At 48.3% G+C, this 19664-nt stretch overlaps 1 protein-coding gene and 1 long non-coding RNA gene across 6 annotated transcripts in view; one reads left to right on the top strand and one right to left on the bottom strand.

Moving 5' to 3' along the window:
• The window catches only part of LOC128118273 (uncharacterized), a 34555-nt gene that overhangs the window by 7216 nt on the left and 7675 nt on the right, over positions 1-19664 (top strand). For 4 of the 5 annotated variants that reach the window (XR_008221092.1, XR_008221091.1, XR_008221090.1 and 1 more), the window contains exons 2-3: positions 1412-1623; positions 8457-9157. This is a non-coding gene — a long non-coding RNA (uncharacterized LOC128118273). Of the gene's footprint in view, positions 1-1411; positions 3948-8456; positions 9158-19664 lie in introns of those variants that run through there. The other variant, XR_008221089.1, reaches the window with a different exon arrangement.
• Ccr6 (C-C motif chemokine receptor 6) lies at positions 9426-17757 on the bottom strand. The gene has a single exon (XM_052750800.1). It carries the CDS (start codon positions 15846-15848, stop codon positions 14685-14687), a length of 1164 nt encoding a protein of 387 aa, XP_052606760.1. The 5' UTR covers positions 15849-17757; the 3' UTR covers positions 9426-14684.

The following is a 19664-nucleotide window of genomic DNA, read 5'->3' as shown; positions in this document are numbered from 1 at the left end:
ACGAAACCCACAGGTTATCACATAGCTGAAGACCAGCTCTTCCCTCCCAGGAGTAGTTTTAGTGTTTAATGTACATAGTGCTGTCCACCGCCATTAAAGCCTGTGCTCACGTAAAGGTACGTGAAGTTACTCTTACTGACTCACATCCCAGCAGCCGTAGTTGCAAAGGCATCCTCCTAGATAAGCTGGTCCTACATGAGCTGTCACAGGATGCCCTGTACCGCATGCTCAGCTTGTCCCTGTGGTACCACATGCTCAGGTCGTCCTGGGCAGTGGATTCGGTAAGCAAACAACGCCTGCCATTGCTACCTTTAGTTTCTTATACTTGTCAAACATTTTATTGCAGAGATTCTAGAATTGGAGTTGGAATAAATCCTTATAAAGTTCTACTGAAACTGTAACAGGCACCAAACCTTAGTACAACTGACTCCATGATGGAAATACCAATCTGGCCATAAAACTCGGCACATAGACAGTATCACTTGCCAAAATGAAAACAAAGACCTAGTCCATCAAAGTCCACAGTTCTGGGAAAGTCTCTACCTTGCTTTCTGGCTTCTGTAGTTCCGCTTCTGGCTAACTGTTCTTGTTAACTGAAGTCAACCCAGAACATGGTTTTTGTGCTTAAAAAGTCACCCCGAGAAAGGTTCAGTGCTACACTGGGATCCCGAACACCCAGTGTTGTCGCTGATAAAGGACTTTCTATGGACTTAAACAGTCTTCTCCAGGGAATGCCCCACAACACTCATGAGCCAGCACAATGGCCACATTCCCTATGGCTCCCAGTACAGCTGGTGGTCAGCACTGGCTGATACTAACCCATTAGTCTGTATCCTCACTGTCCTGTCTCAGATAAGTCCAGGGCACCAATGTAGCAGGAACACCTCCATGCGGGTGGAAGCATTCTGTCCTCCTGTAGCTGACATGCTGAAAGGTTCCCAAATGCCTGTACCACTGCTCCATTTGTTAGGCTGTCATTGGCAAGATCCATGCCTGAGACTCAGCATATTTCTGGGGTGTGGCTCTCCCTGAGTTTCCTTTATCCTCTTCAGATTTAAGTGCTGTAGTTTAGGTGTGTTTGAGATCTTTTCATCTAAATGGTGCTCCAAGCAGATGCAAAGGAACCTTCCTGCCCTCCAAAGGCACAGAGGCTTGGCTCATTCCCGTCAGTAGCCAGAGGCTTCAGCCTCTGCCCTGCCATGAACCAGGCCGGTCTCCTCTGCAGTGCTCCCTGTGTTCTCTGTCTTTGTTCCGTTTGAAATGGGTGTTACACAGCACAGGCTGGCTCCCAGCTCCCACCCTCCTGTCCCCTCTTCCCAGGTGCAGGGATTATAGGCGGGCACTGCCACACCTGGGATCCTCCAGGAATGCTCACTTATCTTGGTGATTGTGTCTTCTTCCTCTTGCTCAGGTGTGCCTCAGTTCAAGACAACGCTGAGTTCCCGTAGCAGGAAGCCACAGGGGCACCTTGGGTTCCAAGGACTCAGTCTCAGTGGGACTGGTTTCTAAACGAAACAAAATCAGGGAAGCTGATGTTTGCCAGCTGAACTGTGATGTAGGAGTGTGGCTGACCTGGCCAGCTGACCCAGTGCCTGGAAGCTGAGGCTGGAGGAGCCATCCACGGTGAGCCACCCACAGGAGAACGTGGCAGTCTTAGCCTGTTCTTCTCACTCAGAAAACAGATCGAAGTCTGACTGGGTTAGCTTTGCTTACTCACCCTCAGAGACACTGCCACGTGGACCACAACGACTAGCCCTGATGGACAGAGCAGCTATCTGAAAGCTAATATTTGCTGTGTGCTCATCAGCTGTCCAAGGGGAAGACGACAGACAGCAGCCACATCCCAACATTCCACCAACAGATCAAGGAGTGGAGTCAGCTGTGGCCCTGTGCTGCCCATACCTTTCCTTGTCCCCTGGGCCCCAGAGCTCTGAGAAAGTCACGCAACTGCATGTCACAGCCCACCTCCCAAAGTACCTAGGGCAGGATGTCATCCTCACAAACCTCAGGGCTGCAGCTTAGCCTGAGACACCTGCTCAAGCACACACATTTTCTCGCCACGTGGCATTAGATTTCTCAGGGACTCTGTGCGGAGTGAGACAGGAGCAGAAGGCAAGGGAGTTTTCTCTAGCATATTAACGTCAGATCAGTCCGGTGTGACTTAGGTCCTTGTCCAATTTTAAATCTCTCCATTCACCTTTAATTCTTTGTCTGCCCACAGGTGTCATTAGACACCAAAGGTGCCAGGTGGTGCTGCTGGCAGCAGTTAAGATAAGGGGTCTCCACCGCTCACACCTCCACAGAAACACGGACGCTGAATCGGGAGGGATGTATTCATCCCAAATTCTGCTGTATGCCAGGAGGAGGATGACCAAACAGAGATTCCCGGGAGGTAGACAGGACAATTGCCATGCTTCCTTGAGACGGTGAGGTTCAATCCCTGAGGGACTCTGTGCTTAGAGGCTGAGGAAGGTCAGCTATGTAGACGGCAGAGCCCTGGGCCACAGGGCCAGGCATCCCCATCTCAGGGGGAGGTTCTAGAAGGGCTCCAGTCAGGGATGCAGGACAGGCAAGCATAGAACTTACTGGAAGGGGCCCTGGCACTTACAGGAAAAAGGTGCCACAAGCATCTCCATGGGCCCTGGTCCCAGAGGCCACAATCAACCCCTGAGGCTGTAGAAGACACCATGTTCCCTTCAGCAAGTAACTGTTTTCTTTAAAAAATAAAATCAAATTAGTGGTGCATGCCCATTGTACATGATGCTATTTCAAAAAGGACATTTTCATACAAATCTGTATTGTGTATCAGGTAGGTTCCTCCCATGGCCCCTACTCTCTCCCTTTTCTCTTTTTGAAAAACAACTTCTGGATTTTTCCCAGGTCCTAGTAGACTCTAAAAGCCTGGTCATGGGATCCAACACAGCCTGACAGTTTACAAAACTCAGCGAGCACACTTGGATTTGGATGTGCCCAGCAGGGGTGCCATGACTTGGGAGTGGATATCTTGTCTTCCAGCTGGCCAGGTCCCCAAGCACAGCTACCTGGTATGGGAAATAGCCTGTGCCGGGGGGAACCTGCCCACTGTACTTTGCCTGAGGTCTCAGGAGGTGAGGGTGCTCTCTGGCTAGCAAGTCTGATTTGTAGCCAGCTCTATACAGTGAACACCTGAAGGTGCTGAGCTACACTCTGGGCTCTCCACAGTGGGGAATGGGTAGAGGCCCCTCCCTGAACTGCCTTGCCTCATAGTAAATTATTACCAGTGGCTCTGCAACACCATGAACAGATAACTGCCCAGGTCGAGCAGGGGTAGAAACCAGAAAATCACAGGAAAAGTTTCTACTGTTCTTTGGATCTGGAATTTCCCCAAGGGCTGATATACTAAAGGCCTTTAGTCCTTGTCTTAAAGCTATGGGGGAAATAGAAGCTTTAGAACATGGGGAGGTTGTTGGAGGCATGCCCTGAACAAGGGTCATGACACTCAGTTCTTCTTTCCCTCGTGTTCTAACCATGAGTGTAGCAGGAATCTTAAAAGTTCTTATTAATAAAATCAAACCCGGGGCCAGGTATTGGGGTGAACACCGGAAGGTCAGAGAGACAGAACAAGCCACAGCTAACCTCACCTGGCCAACTTCTCAGCTGGTCTTGTTTCCCCAGACTGGAAGCCTCTGTGTCCTCATATCCGAATGGCTCTCAGCTAAACTGCTGCTAGAAGCCTGAAACTTAACTAGCTAAATGCTTAACCAGCCAAATGCCTAGTCAGCCAAATGCTGCTAGTTTCTGGTCCTCACGCCTTATATACCTTTCTGCTTTCTACCACCACTCCCTGGGATTAAAGGCTCGCTTTCTGGGATTAAAGGTGTGATAAGTCACCATGCCTGTCTGTATCCTTGAACACATGGATTTCTGCCTCTGGGATGCTAGGATTAAAGGTGTATGCTACCACTGCCTATCCTTTATGTTTAATATTGTGGCTGCTCCGTCTCTGACCCCAGATAAGTTTATTAGCATGCACAATATTTGGGGGAATACAATACCACACATGAGCTTTCTGTGCCACATGAGCCCACTGTGGGAGCTATGCTACCATAAGTTCAGAGCAATGGGACCCGTCATAGACTGAATTCTCTACAACTGAACCTTTCTTGTTTTTAATGATTTCTGTTATTTTGTCACAGTAACAGAAAGCTAGCACAATTTCCAAACAAGTCAAGTCATAGGTAGGAAAAGGAATATGGGGACACTAAATCAGTTGGGGATACCAGTGGGCCCTACTTGGGGGATAAGGACTATCTGTGGTAGCTGTTTGAGTTTCCTAGAGCTGCTACAACAAACTCCCATCAATGGATGGCTTAACTAGACATTGTTCTCAGAGTTGTGGGGGCTGGGCATCCATGACCAAGGTGTTAGCAGGAGTACTAGTCACATTTTCCATCAACCTGTTCAGAACACCTAAAGAAAACAGAGGAGGAAAAAATTATTAGCTCATGGTTCAGTCCATCACGGCAGGGAAGGCAAAGCAGAGGGGCTTATTCTAGAGACAAGAGCATGGAGTGAGGTGGCTCACATCACAGCAGACCAGGAAACAGCGAGACAGGCCAGATCCAGGGCTAGGTGTCACTTTCAATGACCTGCCTTTCATGACCTACATTTGTTGTAGAACATTAAGTTGTGATACATTAGTTTATGCTGTGGAACATTTGCTCTTATAATGATGGAAAGATGTGCTGCATTCTTTGATGTTGCATTTGTTTAACTCTGTGAGGCTGTGTTACTGTGCCTGTCTAAAGCACCTGATGGTCTAATAAAGATCCATATGGCCAATAGCAAGGCAGGAGAAAGGATAGGCGGGGCTGGCAGGCAGAGAGAATAAATAGAAGGAGAATCTGGGAGGGAAAGAAGTTTGAGGAGCAAGAGATGAAGGATCGAGAAAAGAAGGGGCCAGCCACCCAGCCACCCGGCCACCCGGCCACCCGGCCACCCGGCCACCCAGCCACACAGCCACACAGCCACACAGCCAGCCACGGTATGTTGGTGAAAGTAAAATTGTAGAAGACAGGAAAAGGCCCAGAGGTGAAAGGTAGATGGGGTAATTTGAATTAAGAGAAGCTGGCTAGAAGCAAGCCGAGCTAAGGCTGGGCATTTATAAGCAATAATAAGCCTCTGTGGGTGATTTATTTGGGAGCTCGGTGGTGGGCTCCCCAAAGGAGCAAAAACAAGCAACAATATACTTTAGCCAGGCAGGCCCCACCTCTTAAAGACTTCCAGGCCCCCCCAAATAGCACTGCCAACTGGAAACAAAACATGGAACTGTGAAGGACTTTTCAGGTTCAAACCATTAACAGCAGAAGGGTTGGTTCCTCCAAGGTCCCTTTTTTTTTTTAGCTTCCAAATGGTGTCTTGTCTTTACAACTCTACACAGCCTCTCTGTATAGCTGTCACTGTGTCCAAACTTCCTTTAAAGTGACTTAAATATTTATTTGCATGTGTGCATGTGCAGGTGTGGGTGCCTGTATTCATGTGTGGAAGGAGAAGAGGGCACAGAGCAGCCTCCTCTGTCACTCGGCTTCCTCCCAAGAGGCAGGGTCTCATGTCATGCTCTGCTAGGCTTGATTAGCAAGCCCCAGTATTTCTCCTGTCTCTGCTCCCCTGCAGAGCTGGGGTTACAGATGTGTCCCCAATACCCAACTTGGTATGTGTGGGATCCAACTCAGTCCTTATTATTGTTAGGAAGTTCTCTTACCCACAGTCATCTCCCCAGACCCCCAAGCCTCCTTTTAATAAGGACACTGGTTATGCCTCATTAGGGCCACCCCAAATGGCATTATCTTCATGGCCTCCATGAAGAACCCATCTCCAAATACAGTCACACAAAGTAGGTCCTGGGGCTCAGGACTTCAATAGGTGATAATCTGGAAGGAGCCAGGTACATGGTCACATCAACAGTAGTTATCTAGATTTTCCTCCTGGGTCTGCTCATCAGTTCTCCCACTGAGGCACAGAGTGCTTCACAAAGGGCAGAGTGCTTTAGGCTGAGCCTCAAGGGACATTGATTCCTCACAGTCACAAGGCCCCCAGGCCTGATTTCCTGCTCTCTGGAAGTTTTACAAGCTACCTATACCCTTCCATGTTTCTCTTTTGGGAACTTGCTGGAGCCATCCCTGAATCAGCAAATCCCGAACCAGAGGATTTGGTAGAGCATGACCTCTGTGCCATCTACAACAGAGGTCACAAGCCCTAAGATGAGTAAGCACTTGAAATGAGGTTGGGTAGCCGTGAATCTAAGTTTGGAATTGCATTTAAGTAATTTAAATGTCAATAGCCATGGGGAGCACATGGCACTGTGTGGACTGCTGAACCTGAGCACTGAAGCGTGGATTCACACTGGGGTGCCTTGGGGGTGACTGGCCAAGGTCATGGGCACCAGGCCAGAAGCCTGGACTTCCTCCTGGAGGATGAGAGCTGCTCATCTTTTCAACACAGCTCAGAGGGGTGGGCAGAGCTGTTCTAGTGGAGTGCTGAGTTGGGTATGGAACAAGTTTGAAGAGACCAGCTAGGTGTGGCTGCTGACAGCACACATGTCCCGGGGTGGTAGGGTGGAGGGACCCAGGTCAGGACCTGTCAGGACACCTCAAGGCAACAAGGTTTCCCCGTGAAGCCGTGAAGCAAGGTGTCTTGACCTCCAGCAGAGTGGGCCTGCTGTTGAGTAAGGGGCATTCCTGCTGTAGACCAAGGAGAACTGACTGGGGAGAGGAAGCACAAGTCTATTCACAGATGCTAATCTGAGTGTTCTTGGCTTAGTTATTGTTTGGGAAAAAAAAAAAAAGAGGAGAGAAGTGTATCCCTGGACTGACAGATACTACTGGTCTTGGCAGTTGAGGTCCCAAAAGGCTAGCAGAATCCAAAAGCTTTTCAATTCCTCTAAACAAATGATTTCCACCAATATGTTGTCAGAAAGTCCTTAAACCAAGAAGGTAAGAAGCCAGAACCAAGGCACCCAAGATTCAGTATCTTATTAGTCCAGGTGTCCTGCAACACCAATGCCAATGTATTGTTCTGAAGAAACAATACACTGAGGCTGTGAATTTGCCAAACTTTTGGCCAAGAGAATGAGGGAAAGCAAAGAACATGCCAGGAGCAGATAGCCAAGTGTCAGAAGCTGTCTTCACTGAGAGCTTCTGCTTCTGAGTCCTGTCGAAGACAGGACTTAAAGAGTAACACAAAGCCGGGCCGTGGTGGCGGTGCACCCCGAGCACTCCCGAGGTAGAGGCAGGCGGGTCTCTGAGTTTGAGGCCAGCCTGGTCTACAGTGTGTATTCCAGGACAACCAGGGCTACACAGAGAAACCCTGTCTCAAAAAAGCAAACCCAAACCAAATAAACAACCAAATGATCAGATCCCCAGGGAGGGTGTGTGTGTGTGGGGGAGAACAGAGAGCAGGGAGATGGCTCAGCAGTGAAGGCGCTTGCAGCAAGCCTGATGATCTGGGTGTGGCCATTGAAATCCTCGCATGTCTCCCAAGGTGGAAGGTGGAGACAGGAGAATCAGCCAGAATCACACAAGCTGAACAGCAGCAGCAGAAGCAAGCTAGACCCTGCCTCAAAACCAGGACTGCAGAGAGAGAACTGACTGGCCTTGCATGTGTGCTCTGCTACACACACACACACACACACACACACACACACACACACACACACACACACACACACAAAGAGTACATTTTTGTTTTTTTTAAAAAAGTAAAAATATTTATTACAGGGCTTGGCAAATGCCTCTGCTCCAGTTCTCAAGAGGCTGAGTCAGGAAGTTCAAGGCTAGTTTGTGCTACACAGCTAAAGAGACCCTGTCTCAACAAAAAACCAAGAAACAAGCCTCTCTCTAAAGTACCTATGGAGCAGGCATTTTAAAGGAGGCATCTAAGCCTCCTACACGAAGAACAACCAGTGTTAACATCCTCGGTTCCTACCAAGCCAACCACACTCTGATCATCTCAACACCTTCTCCTGTGCAGGTCTCTGGTGGATTTATGGTTCTCAGCTTCTCCCAGTAAGGACCATCAAGCATGGACTCTGTGTTCTCAGGGCCAGCAGTCGCCTGACCAGGCTGTAGAAGGAACCAGAAGCAAATGCAGCCTGCTGTATCCCCTGTGGGCACACTGTCTGGTGCAGGGCTCTTCTTCTGAGAGGGCTGGGAAGGCTCTAATTACCCGCAGGTCTGAGGAGGCAAGTGCCGCCTCTGTGGATGTGCACTTATCGCCCTCTCGTGGCAGATTATAAAATTGTAAACACACAGAAGTTGCTGTGAGGTATGGTTCCAGAAAGAGGCACCAGACAAAGAAGTCCAAGAAGGGCACTTCATCCCCCTGGAAACATCGAAGCCCCATTTAGAAATTGTATAGCCCCAGGCCAGTGAACGGAACATGGTTCTGAGACATCCAACTCTTTTTCTCTCCACCTGCAGGCTGCAGCACTCAGACTGAGTTCCCAGTACCATTTCCACAACCGGGAAGCTTCCAACCCCAGGTCCCTCCTACTGAAATAATGAAGTAATGGGGGGAGAGGAAAGGAGAAGGAGAGGAGGAGGAGGAGGAGGAAGAGGAGGAGGAGGAAGAAGGGGTCGATAGCTGTACCATTGTAGACCCTATAGGATCTCTCTGGTATCCTGGATTTCAGGAAGGTAAACAGCACAAGTATATGCATCACATCGTGTACCTGTGTTGTCTGGAACTGAACCTTATACACCTGGGAGTGAAACTTTCTGTGTTCCCAGGATGACCAAGGACAGTCAGAGACCATCAGTTGCTTTCCCACAGGGTCAAGCTTGCTGCTGTAATGCAAATTATATTGGTAAGCTGCCATATGCTATTACAACTTGTTGAAAGTGGACTCTTGGATCAAGGGGCCCTTCCTTGTTTCCTGTAAGCCCTCCTGTCCTGGGCCAGGCTGTCCAGGAGAAGGAACACCGGCAAGCAGCTAAGGACATTGACAACATTGAATCTTTGAGAACAGCCAGAAGGGGGACCGTTTCCAGCAAGGTTTACCACGGTACAAAAATGCCTGAAGAGGGAACGAGAAGCAGGATGCTCATCCATGGAGAGAAAGCCCTGACGTGGGAACAACAGCCAGCCACCTCAGCTTCCTCGGGATTCCTGCTGGTCGCCTGTAAGTTTCTGATTTGATGATGTCACCTTCGTTTTCTCTCTCTGTTTCTGTCTCTAGTTAATTCTGCTGGGTGTTATTAGCACCCAGTTTGATGATGTTTTTCTGTCTATCTGTTGCTTTTCCCAATTGGCTGTTTATTCTTTTACTTTTCTGCTCTCTCTCTCTCTCTCTCTCTCTCTCTCTCTCTCTCTCTATATATATATATATATATATATATATATATATAACAATTATATGTAATAAAATGTAACAATTATATGTAATACATAGCACATATATATATATTCACTCATTGAAAACAGGAAGCATGCATGGCTCTGGTAGCTCATTACTTGGACTGTACAGAACAGCCGCAGGTGTGGGCTTTGGTTTTCTGCATGGACTATGCAGCAGAAGGGATCAAGTGTAGCCCTGGATTAGCAATCCCGCTTTGATAAAACAGGAAGAGGGAACACACATTCTCAGGCCTCGGGTTGCACGGTGGCCCTGTCTGGAGGCAGAGTGGGGACGCATGCATGGGAGGTGATAAGGCACACGCTCAGCCTGACGGTCTCCGGCCACTTCACCTGTGGTCCAGGGATTTTGAGGAGTGTGTACTCATGTGCATGGATGAGGCAGCAGCATGTCGACCTCACAGAGCAGCTCAAATCTTCAAACTCTTCCTGGTTCTGGGTCCAGGTCTCAGTGGACCTCTGCAGCATTTCCCATCATCCTCTTGGAAAGCACTGCCCCAGCAGTTTTGTGGAAGCTATTTCTCCACTTCACGTGCTGTCGGTGTGACTGTGACCACATGTCTGAGTCATTTTGCAAACCAGGTGTTATGAACAACAGAACAAGTTCATAGAAAAGGAAACTGAGGTGAATTGCCTTTCAGGAACTTGGTTTTATTAAGGGAGTTTTAGGCTCATGGCTATAGGCAGCTGAAAGGAGGCTGTGAAGTCAGAGAGCATTAGGAGAAACAGACACTGTGTACAGCATGCAGGAGGTCCTGAAGTGAGAGTCTCCGCATCCCTTTAGTTCTGGGATTTTAGGAGAGTTGCTGGATTGTATGATAAATGGTGAACTAGGTCCTAAAGGGGTTGGAAAGCTCTTCCCCACTAGGGAACAAAGAGGGGGCTTGCTTTTACCAAATTTGTTTTGCTGTAGAGTTACGTTCTGTACCACAGGACCAGCCTCCACACTAGGAGTCAGGAAGCCACTGCTAAGGACTAGATGTGACTCTAGATTGACTTGTGTTTGGGCAGATGGGAGGGAGGCAGGTCTCCACCAAAAAGGAGAGAGAGGGAATTCGATGGTGTGTAGAGCAAGGTCACAGCAGTCCCTCGCTGCCTTGCCAGGGACTGCAAGGGTTGTGTGACTTGAGTTTAGGGAGCTGAGCTAGAGGACCATGAGCTGACAGGAGGGCAGGACCTAAGCCCCTGTCCAAAGCCTCTGATGCTCTCTGTCCCAGCCTGAAGGCTCACCAGGGCACATGTCTATGGCATGAGAATTTCTGTGCTGGAGTCCCAAGTTTCTCAATTCCAGTTTCTCATTCTCTTCACAAGCAGCCACTCCCACAGGCTTGGTGCCCCTTATATCCTGCCACCCGCTGCTAATGTGGCCCATCCTCTGTGCTCTGCTGGCTGCTCTCCATCAGGCAGTGTGCCCCGTCCCATGGCTGCCCCACTTCTCACTCACTGCAATACAGATGCCAGAACCAAGAGTACATGCTGCCTGCTTGCAGCCATTGGCAGAGGGTGAGAGCTGGAAGTCCACGGGCGAGGTGGCATTGGCCCTCGTCTGCAGGAAAACCCTAGGGATCCACTCTTAGTTAGCTACCCTGGTCCCTGTGGTGTGAAAGCATCCAGGGTTGTCAGAGCATGGAGGAGGGGCCCCCTTAGCAGCAGATGGAGAGAGATAAGGGGGCAGCAAGCCCAGAGAGAATGAGAAACTGGAAGTGAGAAACTCGGACTCCAAGCACAGACATTCTCACGCCGCAGGCAGGGCTGAAACTCTCGGTGTGATTTTACGGAGAGAGACGCTGACGGCTCGGCTCGTGAAGAACAAGTTCGAAATCAGTCAGACACTGATTCTGTGATGTTAAAGAAGCCCAGCAGCTTCTCAGTGTGGGTAGTCCTCCCAGGGGAGTCAGAGGCTGGGGATGCAGCTGGCGGCAGAGCGTGTGCCCTGTGAGCACACGGCCTGGGGTTTGATACCCAGCCCTGCGACATGAGAAGGGAGACGAGAGAGTCAGGATGCTGGTTTGCGAAGCACAGGGTCCCCACAGCACAGCACCAATCCCTAGGTGATATGGTTCTGCTGAGCCCTCCATGGCAGTGGGTCTATGCAGCCTTCATGGGGCACTCACCAATGTATCCTCGACCTCATCACAGCCCATGAAGGCTGAAGGACAGGATCCCAGCAGAAGAGCAATGAGTATTTCAGTTTTATTTTATTATGATTATGACTATGATTATTATTTGGGGGAGGGCGTTTCGAGACAGGGTTTCTCTGTGTAGCTTTGGAGCCTGTCCTCGCTCTGTAGACCAGGCTGGCCTCGAACTCACAGAGATCCACCTGCCTCTGCCTCGGGAGTGCTGGAATTAAAGGCGTGCACCACCACCACCCAGCTATTTTTTTTTTTTTATGTTATATTTTGAGATAGTCTCACTATGTTGCCCAGGCTGACTTTGAACTACTGGGCTCAGGTGATCCTCCTGCCTCAGGCTCACAGTTGCTGGGACCACAGGCGGGTGCCGCTGTGCTCGGCTCACTTATTTTTGTTTTAGGTCCTGGTTTCTAGCCATGAAGGGGTCGAGTAGATAGAAGGATAAAGGTGATGAGTCAGTTGGTTGTTGAAAGAGCAGGGCCAGGACCTGGTTTGTGCTCTGGATCCTCAGCTACCCAATACCCAGCAGCATCCTCCGCTCTCCGTCCCTCCCCTGCAGGCTGGCCACCTCGGCACGCTCTGCATTTTACCTGTTGTGTCTTCCTCTGCAGGCTAGAAGACGCCCATGCCCTCAGCAATGCATTCTGTGTTCCTCTGCCTTCATCAAACTTAGATGTGAAGTTTAAAAACCCAGGCCGAAGGCTGTGGGCAGCTGACAGAGGGATCCATGCCTGCGAGGCCAGCACAGGGTTTAAGGGCCTCTGTTACCTAAGCATGGTCCACTTTCTTTTCTAATTCTCTAATGAGAAACAAAATAATTCATAATTAAAAATAAAAACGATTTCAAAGTTATTTCAGCCTTGGAACAAAGCGTTTTCCACTGAGGAAATACTAAAATTGCCCCCAGGGACACCACGTGTGCCCATTAATTTTAACTGCAATCTTCACGCAGCCTAGGATTATCTGGGAAGCGTGTTAGTAACTTGTTGTCTAGGTGACGTTGGAGAGTGTGTGTGTGTGTGTGTGTGTGTGTGTGTGTGTGTGTGTGTGTGTGTGTATGTGTGTGTGTGTAGAGAGGAGGGCTTGTCTTGTTAGTTGGGTGTGAAGACCCATCCGGAATGTGGGTGGCGGCATTTCATGGATGGGGCCGTGAACTGTATAAAAAAGTAGGAGAGCTAGCTGGACGTTGGAGCAGTAAGTGGACAGGGATCCACACATTCGTTCTCTGCTCTGGACGCTGGCTGTTATTTTCCTTCATTGACTTCCGCACGATAATGGGATGTGCCCTAGAACTGCAAACTGTAATAGACCTGTTCTTCCCAAAGTTGCTTTCGGTCAGGCTGAGTCTTTTATCACAGCAACAGAAATTAAACCAGGTTTAAACTCCATGAAAGCGGGTGCACATTCTGCCCCGACCCCCCCCCCCCACACACACACACTTTCTTAATGGTTCTTAAAACAAAGCAAACAAAAAGACCCAGAGTTCTTAAAGCTTGTGAATAAGTTTATGTTTTAATATGTGAAACAATCAGAGTAAGCTAAGGAGTTGCGTTCCAGTGCTGGGCTGGGGAGATGCTTCAACAGTAAAGCACTTGCCTTGTGGGCACAAAGACGAGTTCAATGTCCAGAACCTATGTTAAAAAAAAAAAACCAAAAGACAAAAACAACAACAACAACAACAAAAATAAAACCGTGGTGGTGCACGCTTTTAATCCTAGTGCTGGGGCGCAGAGGTAAGTGGATCTGTGGCTCCCGTGACCTGCCAGTCAAGCCTACTTATTGAGCTCTGAGAGACTGTCTTAAACAAGAAAAAAGAACGCCTGAGGAGCACACCGGAAGTAGTTCTCTGGCCTCCACACTCAAGTACACACACACGCGCACACACACCAGTATTTTAACACTCATCAGCAACTTCTGTAAGGAGGTTTGTGTTTCCGCGTTCCCAGTTCATATTTGCCACCTGCATATGCTGGACTTTATGGACTAGAGTCTCATGAACTTCTAATGAGGCAGACGAGACTTAGCAAAACCTGATTCTACCGCTAACTGTGACTTTGGGTAAAGCTTCCTTAAGATCAGTCTCAGAGCCAATCATAGGTCTGTAATCTTAGCTATTTGTAGAGCTGAAGTAGGAGGATTTCAAAGTTCAAGACTGGCATGGACATCTTAGGCCCGTCTCTAAACAAAAGATAGGGAAAGGTCTTGGAATACAGCACAGTGGCGACACACTGGCGGAGCCTTATGTGAGTGAGACCTTAGGTTCAATTCCCAATTTAAACACACAACAAATCCACTTGGTCTCAGAGGCCAGCACGCTTTCCCCTGTTCAGGGCCTAACTTGAAGTTCTTGGTGGCCAGAATCCTCAGCTCCATTTCAGAACTGGAAGAAAAGCACTTTCAACTACAGACAAGCCAAGTTTACCATCCATGGGATGAATGTTAAACTATGCTAGCGACTGCTGAACTGCTGAACTGGTAGCCTAGCCTGGAACTGGATCCCAGCTTGCCTCCTCAGGCTCCACCCACCTCGGAGGGGGAAGGGAGCCACAGGAAACCACTTCCTGAAAGGGAAGCAAGCCCCCATGATGGTAACATGCCCATGTCCTGCTTGGTTCCAGTTTGTGGATACTTGCCCTTGGTCACCCCTCCCCCCACCCCACCCCCGGCCGCCTAGCGCTTGCTGAGGTGATAAAAGGGAAGCTGTACAGGATCTTTGCCACTTGCCATCAGGGATGGTAAACATCTTGTTAGCGTCCCGTGAGTCACAGGAGGGCTTCTGTAGCTTTCTCAAGCTGTCTCCTTGTTTTGTGCTCTAACTGGGTCTGCAACCCCTTCACGCAGTTTGTGAATATGTTCATATTCATACCATATCACTCTAATCCAGCATTCCCCACAGCTTGTTTCGTGGAACACCAACCCCAGGACACAAGAGCCACTAACGTTTCTTGTCAACCACACGGGGGAGAGCTTGGCTATTGGTGCCCACCTGCCAACTGGTTCTGATCCTGCAGGAAAGCTTCATTTAATTTCCATAGTTATTTGGGCATGGCTTTCTCTCTCTCTCTCTCTCTCTCTCTCTCTCTCTCTCTCTCTCTCTCTCTCTCTCTTTCACATGTGATAGCAAGTTTCACAAAGGTTTTTGGGGTATGTGGCTTCATGTTACATGGTAAAGGATGATGCGTTGTCATTGTCCATAATCTCACTAGTCTGCCGGGAAACGTAGCTTTCTGAGTACATCCGGGCACAGAGGAAACCTGGCACCTTGTTCTTTCGTTTAGCACACCACACATCCTTCATGATCTTCATGAAGTAGTTTCTGAACTTCTGTCCAACAAATGCATACAACACAGGGTTGAGGCAGCAGTGAAGGAAAGCCAGGATCTCGGCCACGTTCCTGGTGTAGGCGAGGCGTATCTCACCACTGCAGGTCCGGTTCATTTTGCCCATGTTTACTGAAGTCAGGAGGAGGACGACATTGTGAGGGATCTGGCAAGCCAGGAACACGAGAACCACAGCAATCACGACACGGATGGCTCTGTGCCTTTTAGAATTTTGGGCCTGCACCAAGGTCTTGATAATGAACAGGTAGCAGAACACCATGAACAGCAAAGGGATGAAGAAGCCGAAAAGCAGCTCGAGCCCCAGCCCCAGAAGTTTCCAGGTGATGGGCTCCAAGACAAACTTGTACTGGGGCTCGCAGACCTCTCTGCCCAGCAACTCGTATTTCTCATTGAAGATAAATGTGGGACTTGAGATGAAGACCGATATGACCCACACCACCAAACAGATGATCTTACTGTGTGCCAATGTTCTGGATCGTACCCGGAAAGATTTGGTTGCCTGAACGATGGCAATGTACCGGTCCATGCTGATACAGGCCAGGAGCAGCATCCCGCAGTTAAAGTTGACCGCGTAGATGCCTTTCATGAGTTTACACAGTGAGTTGTTGAAAACCCAAGTGCCAGTGGCATGAGTGACTGCCCAGAATGGCAGAGTGAGGACAAAAAGGATGTCTGTAATGGCCATGTTCAGCAGGTAGACATCAGTCATGGACCTGGCCTTCTTGTAGAAGGCAAAGGTCATCACCACCATAATATTGCCCAGGAGGCCAAAGACGCATATTAAGGAGTAGGCGATTGGCATAAATACCCTGGTGAACTCTCTGACCTCTTCCAAGGAGCATTGCAAGTCATCCGTAGGCACAGAATAGAAAGTCGGGTCAGAGTAATCATCAGTCGAGGAGTAGAGCTCTGTGGAATTCATTGTCTCCTGGAAAACAATGAAAACGGAATTAGTGACAACACATTTTTCAAGCGACCACATTTAGCCAAGCTCCCACTCTTTGCCAAAACAAAGCAGATCCTCACTTCGTGTGTCATGGTCGTTGGGGAGATCCAGGCCTGGTGTCGACAGTGAAGTGGGCGGTTCAGCCACACACTCGCTAGCACAGATGTTAGGAGAGCAGAGGGGAAGCTATGGAGGAGAGAAGGTAAAGTGTGTTCAGGCACCCCTGTTCTGGAACATTCTACCCCACCAGAACATACTGCACTGTGTATTATTTGATGTGAAAATACCCACTTAATGGGACGCTTTCTGAAGAGCCAGAGAGCAAACACTATGGGCTCTGCAGGCCCTGTGGCTCTGTCTCGGCATCTCAAGCCAGCGTTGGTGGCTTGGAAACAGCCGTAAAGAACATAGAAATGAATGAGCCTGACCAGACTTGGTTAGCCATAGACTGTGACTTTCCAATTTCTGATCTTTTTGGCTTAAGAAAAGTCATATCAAAAAAAAAAAAAAAATCCACAGCTCTTGAACTGTACAAGAGTCTTCACCCAAAATTCCAGTTAAGAATATACACGAAAATCCCACAGAACAATATATCAATATACATGGATAGAAACTCATGATTTGAGGACTGGAGAGGTGACTCGGTGGTTAAGAACACTCGCTGCCTTTCTGGAGGACCTGTGTTTGATTCCCAGCACCACCCGTATCAGGTGCTCATAGTCAGTGTGATTCCAGTTCCAGGGGATGTGATGCCCTCTCCTGGCCCAATGCATGTGGCAGAAACTTCCTGTGATCAATACCATGAGTAGACACAGTCCACATGGATAAAGCCATTATGATTCTACCCTAACAAGAAGACTTAAAAACTGAAAGCTGGAAGCCCAGTGCGGTGGTGCATGCCTGTAACCCCAGCACTCAGAAGGCTGAGGCAGGAGGATGGTGAGTTCAAAGCCAGTCTGGGATACACAGTGAAACTATCTTGAAAAAAAAAATATCAAAAGATAAATTATGAGAGCAGGAGGGAGGAGGAGAGAGTGGGAGGGAGAGAAGGGGATTAAAAAAAAAACTCATGGGTGGTGGTGGCGCACGCCTTTAATCCCAGCGCTTGGGAGGCAGAGCCAGGCAGATCTCTGTGAGTTCGAGGCCAGCCTGGGCTACAAAGCGAGTTCTAGGAAAGGTGCAAAGCTACACAGAGAAACCCTGTCTTGAAAAAAACAAACAAACAAAACAAAAACAAAAAACTCACAAAGCATTAATGAACAAGATTTATATGCTGAAAATCCTAATAGCTGAGAGAAAATAAAGTGTGTCGACTTAGGAGAGGGATGTCTAGAGCAAGGCTGAATGGCTCTTCATTCAGATACACGCTCCACAAACTGATGTGTATCTACAACACAAACTAAGTCAAAACTCTGGAAGGTTTTCTAAATAGAGAAAGTGGCTAACTGATTCTGATTCTACAATGAATTCAAGAGAGAATGAAGTTGGAGGATTCATGAGACCCTGTGAGACTTAGGCCACTTCAGTGTCAGAGCAGGTGACGTCCATGAAGGAGAAGGAACAGGAATCCGTGGACAGACACAAAGCCCAGAAACGAACCATGCCTACATTAAGTAGTCAGCCGATTTTTAAACAAGGTACCGAGGTGACTCTGCAGTGCAAAGACACCTTGAATTAATGGCGCTGGTACTGGGCCTTATGTGAGAGAGCTGATCACCCTTTCACCCCTCCCACAAGAAAAGTGAGCTCACATTGGTTGTAGCTCTAGATGCAAGAGCAGAGACAGAGAACATCTAGAGGAAAACACAAGAAATCTTCATGACTCAAGGAATGGAAGAATTTTCTTACATAAGTTGTGAAAGACATGTATTATAAAGTAATAATAATAAATCATTCTTAATAAGAATTAAAAACGTCAGCCAGGCAGTAGTGGTGGCGGTGGCGGTGGCGGTGGCGGCACACGCCTTTAATCCCAGCACTCAGGAGGCAGAGCCAGGTGGATCTCTGTAAGTTCAAGGCCAGCCTGGACTACAGAGTGAGTTCCAGGGAAGGCGCAAAGCTACACAGAGAAACGCTATCTGGAAAAACCAATAATAATAATAATAAATAAATAAATAAAAATATTTGAAATAAAAAAGAATTAAAAACTGCTCTTTGCAAAACACTTCAGAAAATGAAAAAAAATGTATTTGAATCAGAAAATAGCGTTTATAAAACCGTATCTATTCACATCCAGAACATACAAGGAATCTCAGCTACTCAGTACCTGGAAGACAACAAAATACGTGATGGTGAATATGTACAAAAGATGTTGTTAGGGAAGCCAAGCCACAGCCTCCCTGAGGTGCCACTTAATTCCCACAAGGATGGCCGTGGAAGGTGAGGGTGTCAGCAATGACACGGAGCAGCTGCAGATGTCCTGGCTGGGTGGTGGGAATGTGAAGTCAAGCACGTGGACAAAAATGTGTTCACCTCGTGTGACACTGGCTGTGCACTGGATTGCACTGGCTATGCACTGGCTGTGCACTGGCTGTATGCTGGCTGTGCACTGGATGTACACTGGCTATGCACTGGCTGTGCACTGGCTGTGCACTGGCTGTATGCTGGCTGTGCACTGGATGTACACTGGCTATGCACTGGCTGTGCACTGGCTGCACGAACCAGTAACTGGCTCCTAGCATTCACCCAGGTGGGAGGCAGAAACACTAACTGGAGTTTTTAGAGAAAGTCCTTCTAATAGCTCCAAACTGGGAAGAGCCTAAATGCCCAGGGGCAGCAGAGTGAATCATAGTGGGCCCACACTCAGTGGAATACTACTTGATGTGTGGCCACGTGTCTATCGAAACCCCTGAACTGTCTTCTTCGATAACTGTGTGTAATTATGCCCCAGTAAAGCTAATTTTAAAATTATTAGCCGGGCGGTGGTGGCGCACGCCTTTAATCCCAGCACTCGGGAGGCAGAGCCAGGCGGATCTCTGTGAGTTCGAGGCCAGCCTGGTCTCCAAAGCGAGTTCCAGGAAAGGCGCAAAGCTACACAGAGAAACCCTGTCTTGAAAAACCAAAAAAAAAAAAAAAAAATTATTGAATGTTCTTCTATGTAAACAGCCTTGCACCAACAGTGATAGAGGTCAGAGACCAGTTACAGAAAGTGCACGGGCCGAAGGACTGAGGTGACCCTGAAGGGTGGTATCCGTACAGACTTGGGGAGAGTGGGGGCTACAGAAGGTGGTGGGAACCTCAGAAGGAGGTGTAAAGGTTCAGGATACTGCAGAGGCTGCCGAGGGGCAGTCCTACAGGGGAGAATGGTACACCCATTGGGAAGACTGAAGAGGGGAGTGGTCAGTATGGTCCCTTAGCTAGAGGGGCTTGGGTAGAGACAGGACATGGTAATTTCTCCCCATGCTCATTGTGTTGGTGGGGAAAATGCTGTAATTAAAGATTATGAGGGTCGGGCCTGGAGAGATGGCTCAGAGGTTAAGAGTACTGGTTGCTCTTCCAAAGGCCCTGAATTCAATTCCCAGCAACCACATGGTGGCTCACAACCATATGTAGTGAGATCTGGTGACTTCTTCTGGCCTGTAGGAATATGTGCAGACAGAATGCTGTATACATAATAAATAAATAAATTAAAAAAAAAAGATTATGAAATAAATTTAAAAAAAAAGATTATGAGGGTCAGCCAACCGTACTGTACATCAATGCCCAGCTAGACTTCCCACATAAGCAAAATATTTATCTGCACTATGATAAGTCACATTTTCTGCATTTAAGTAAATTCAGTTCAGTGGAAGTTTTAAAAGTCTCTTGAGGATGGGCACTGACTCACGACATAGAACTAACATGAGCCTGAGA

Source organism: Peromyscus californicus, unplaced genomic scaffold, assembly GCF_007827085.1.
Source record: "Peromyscus californicus insignis strain IS unplaced genomic scaffold, ASM782708v3 Scaffold_22__1_contigs__length_63687245, whole genome shotgun sequence".
NCBI classification, from domain to species: domain Eukaryota; kingdom Metazoa; phylum Chordata; class Mammalia; order Rodentia; family Cricetidae; genus Peromyscus; species Peromyscus californicus.
This window is presented reverse-complemented; position numbering and strand designations above follow the sequence as displayed.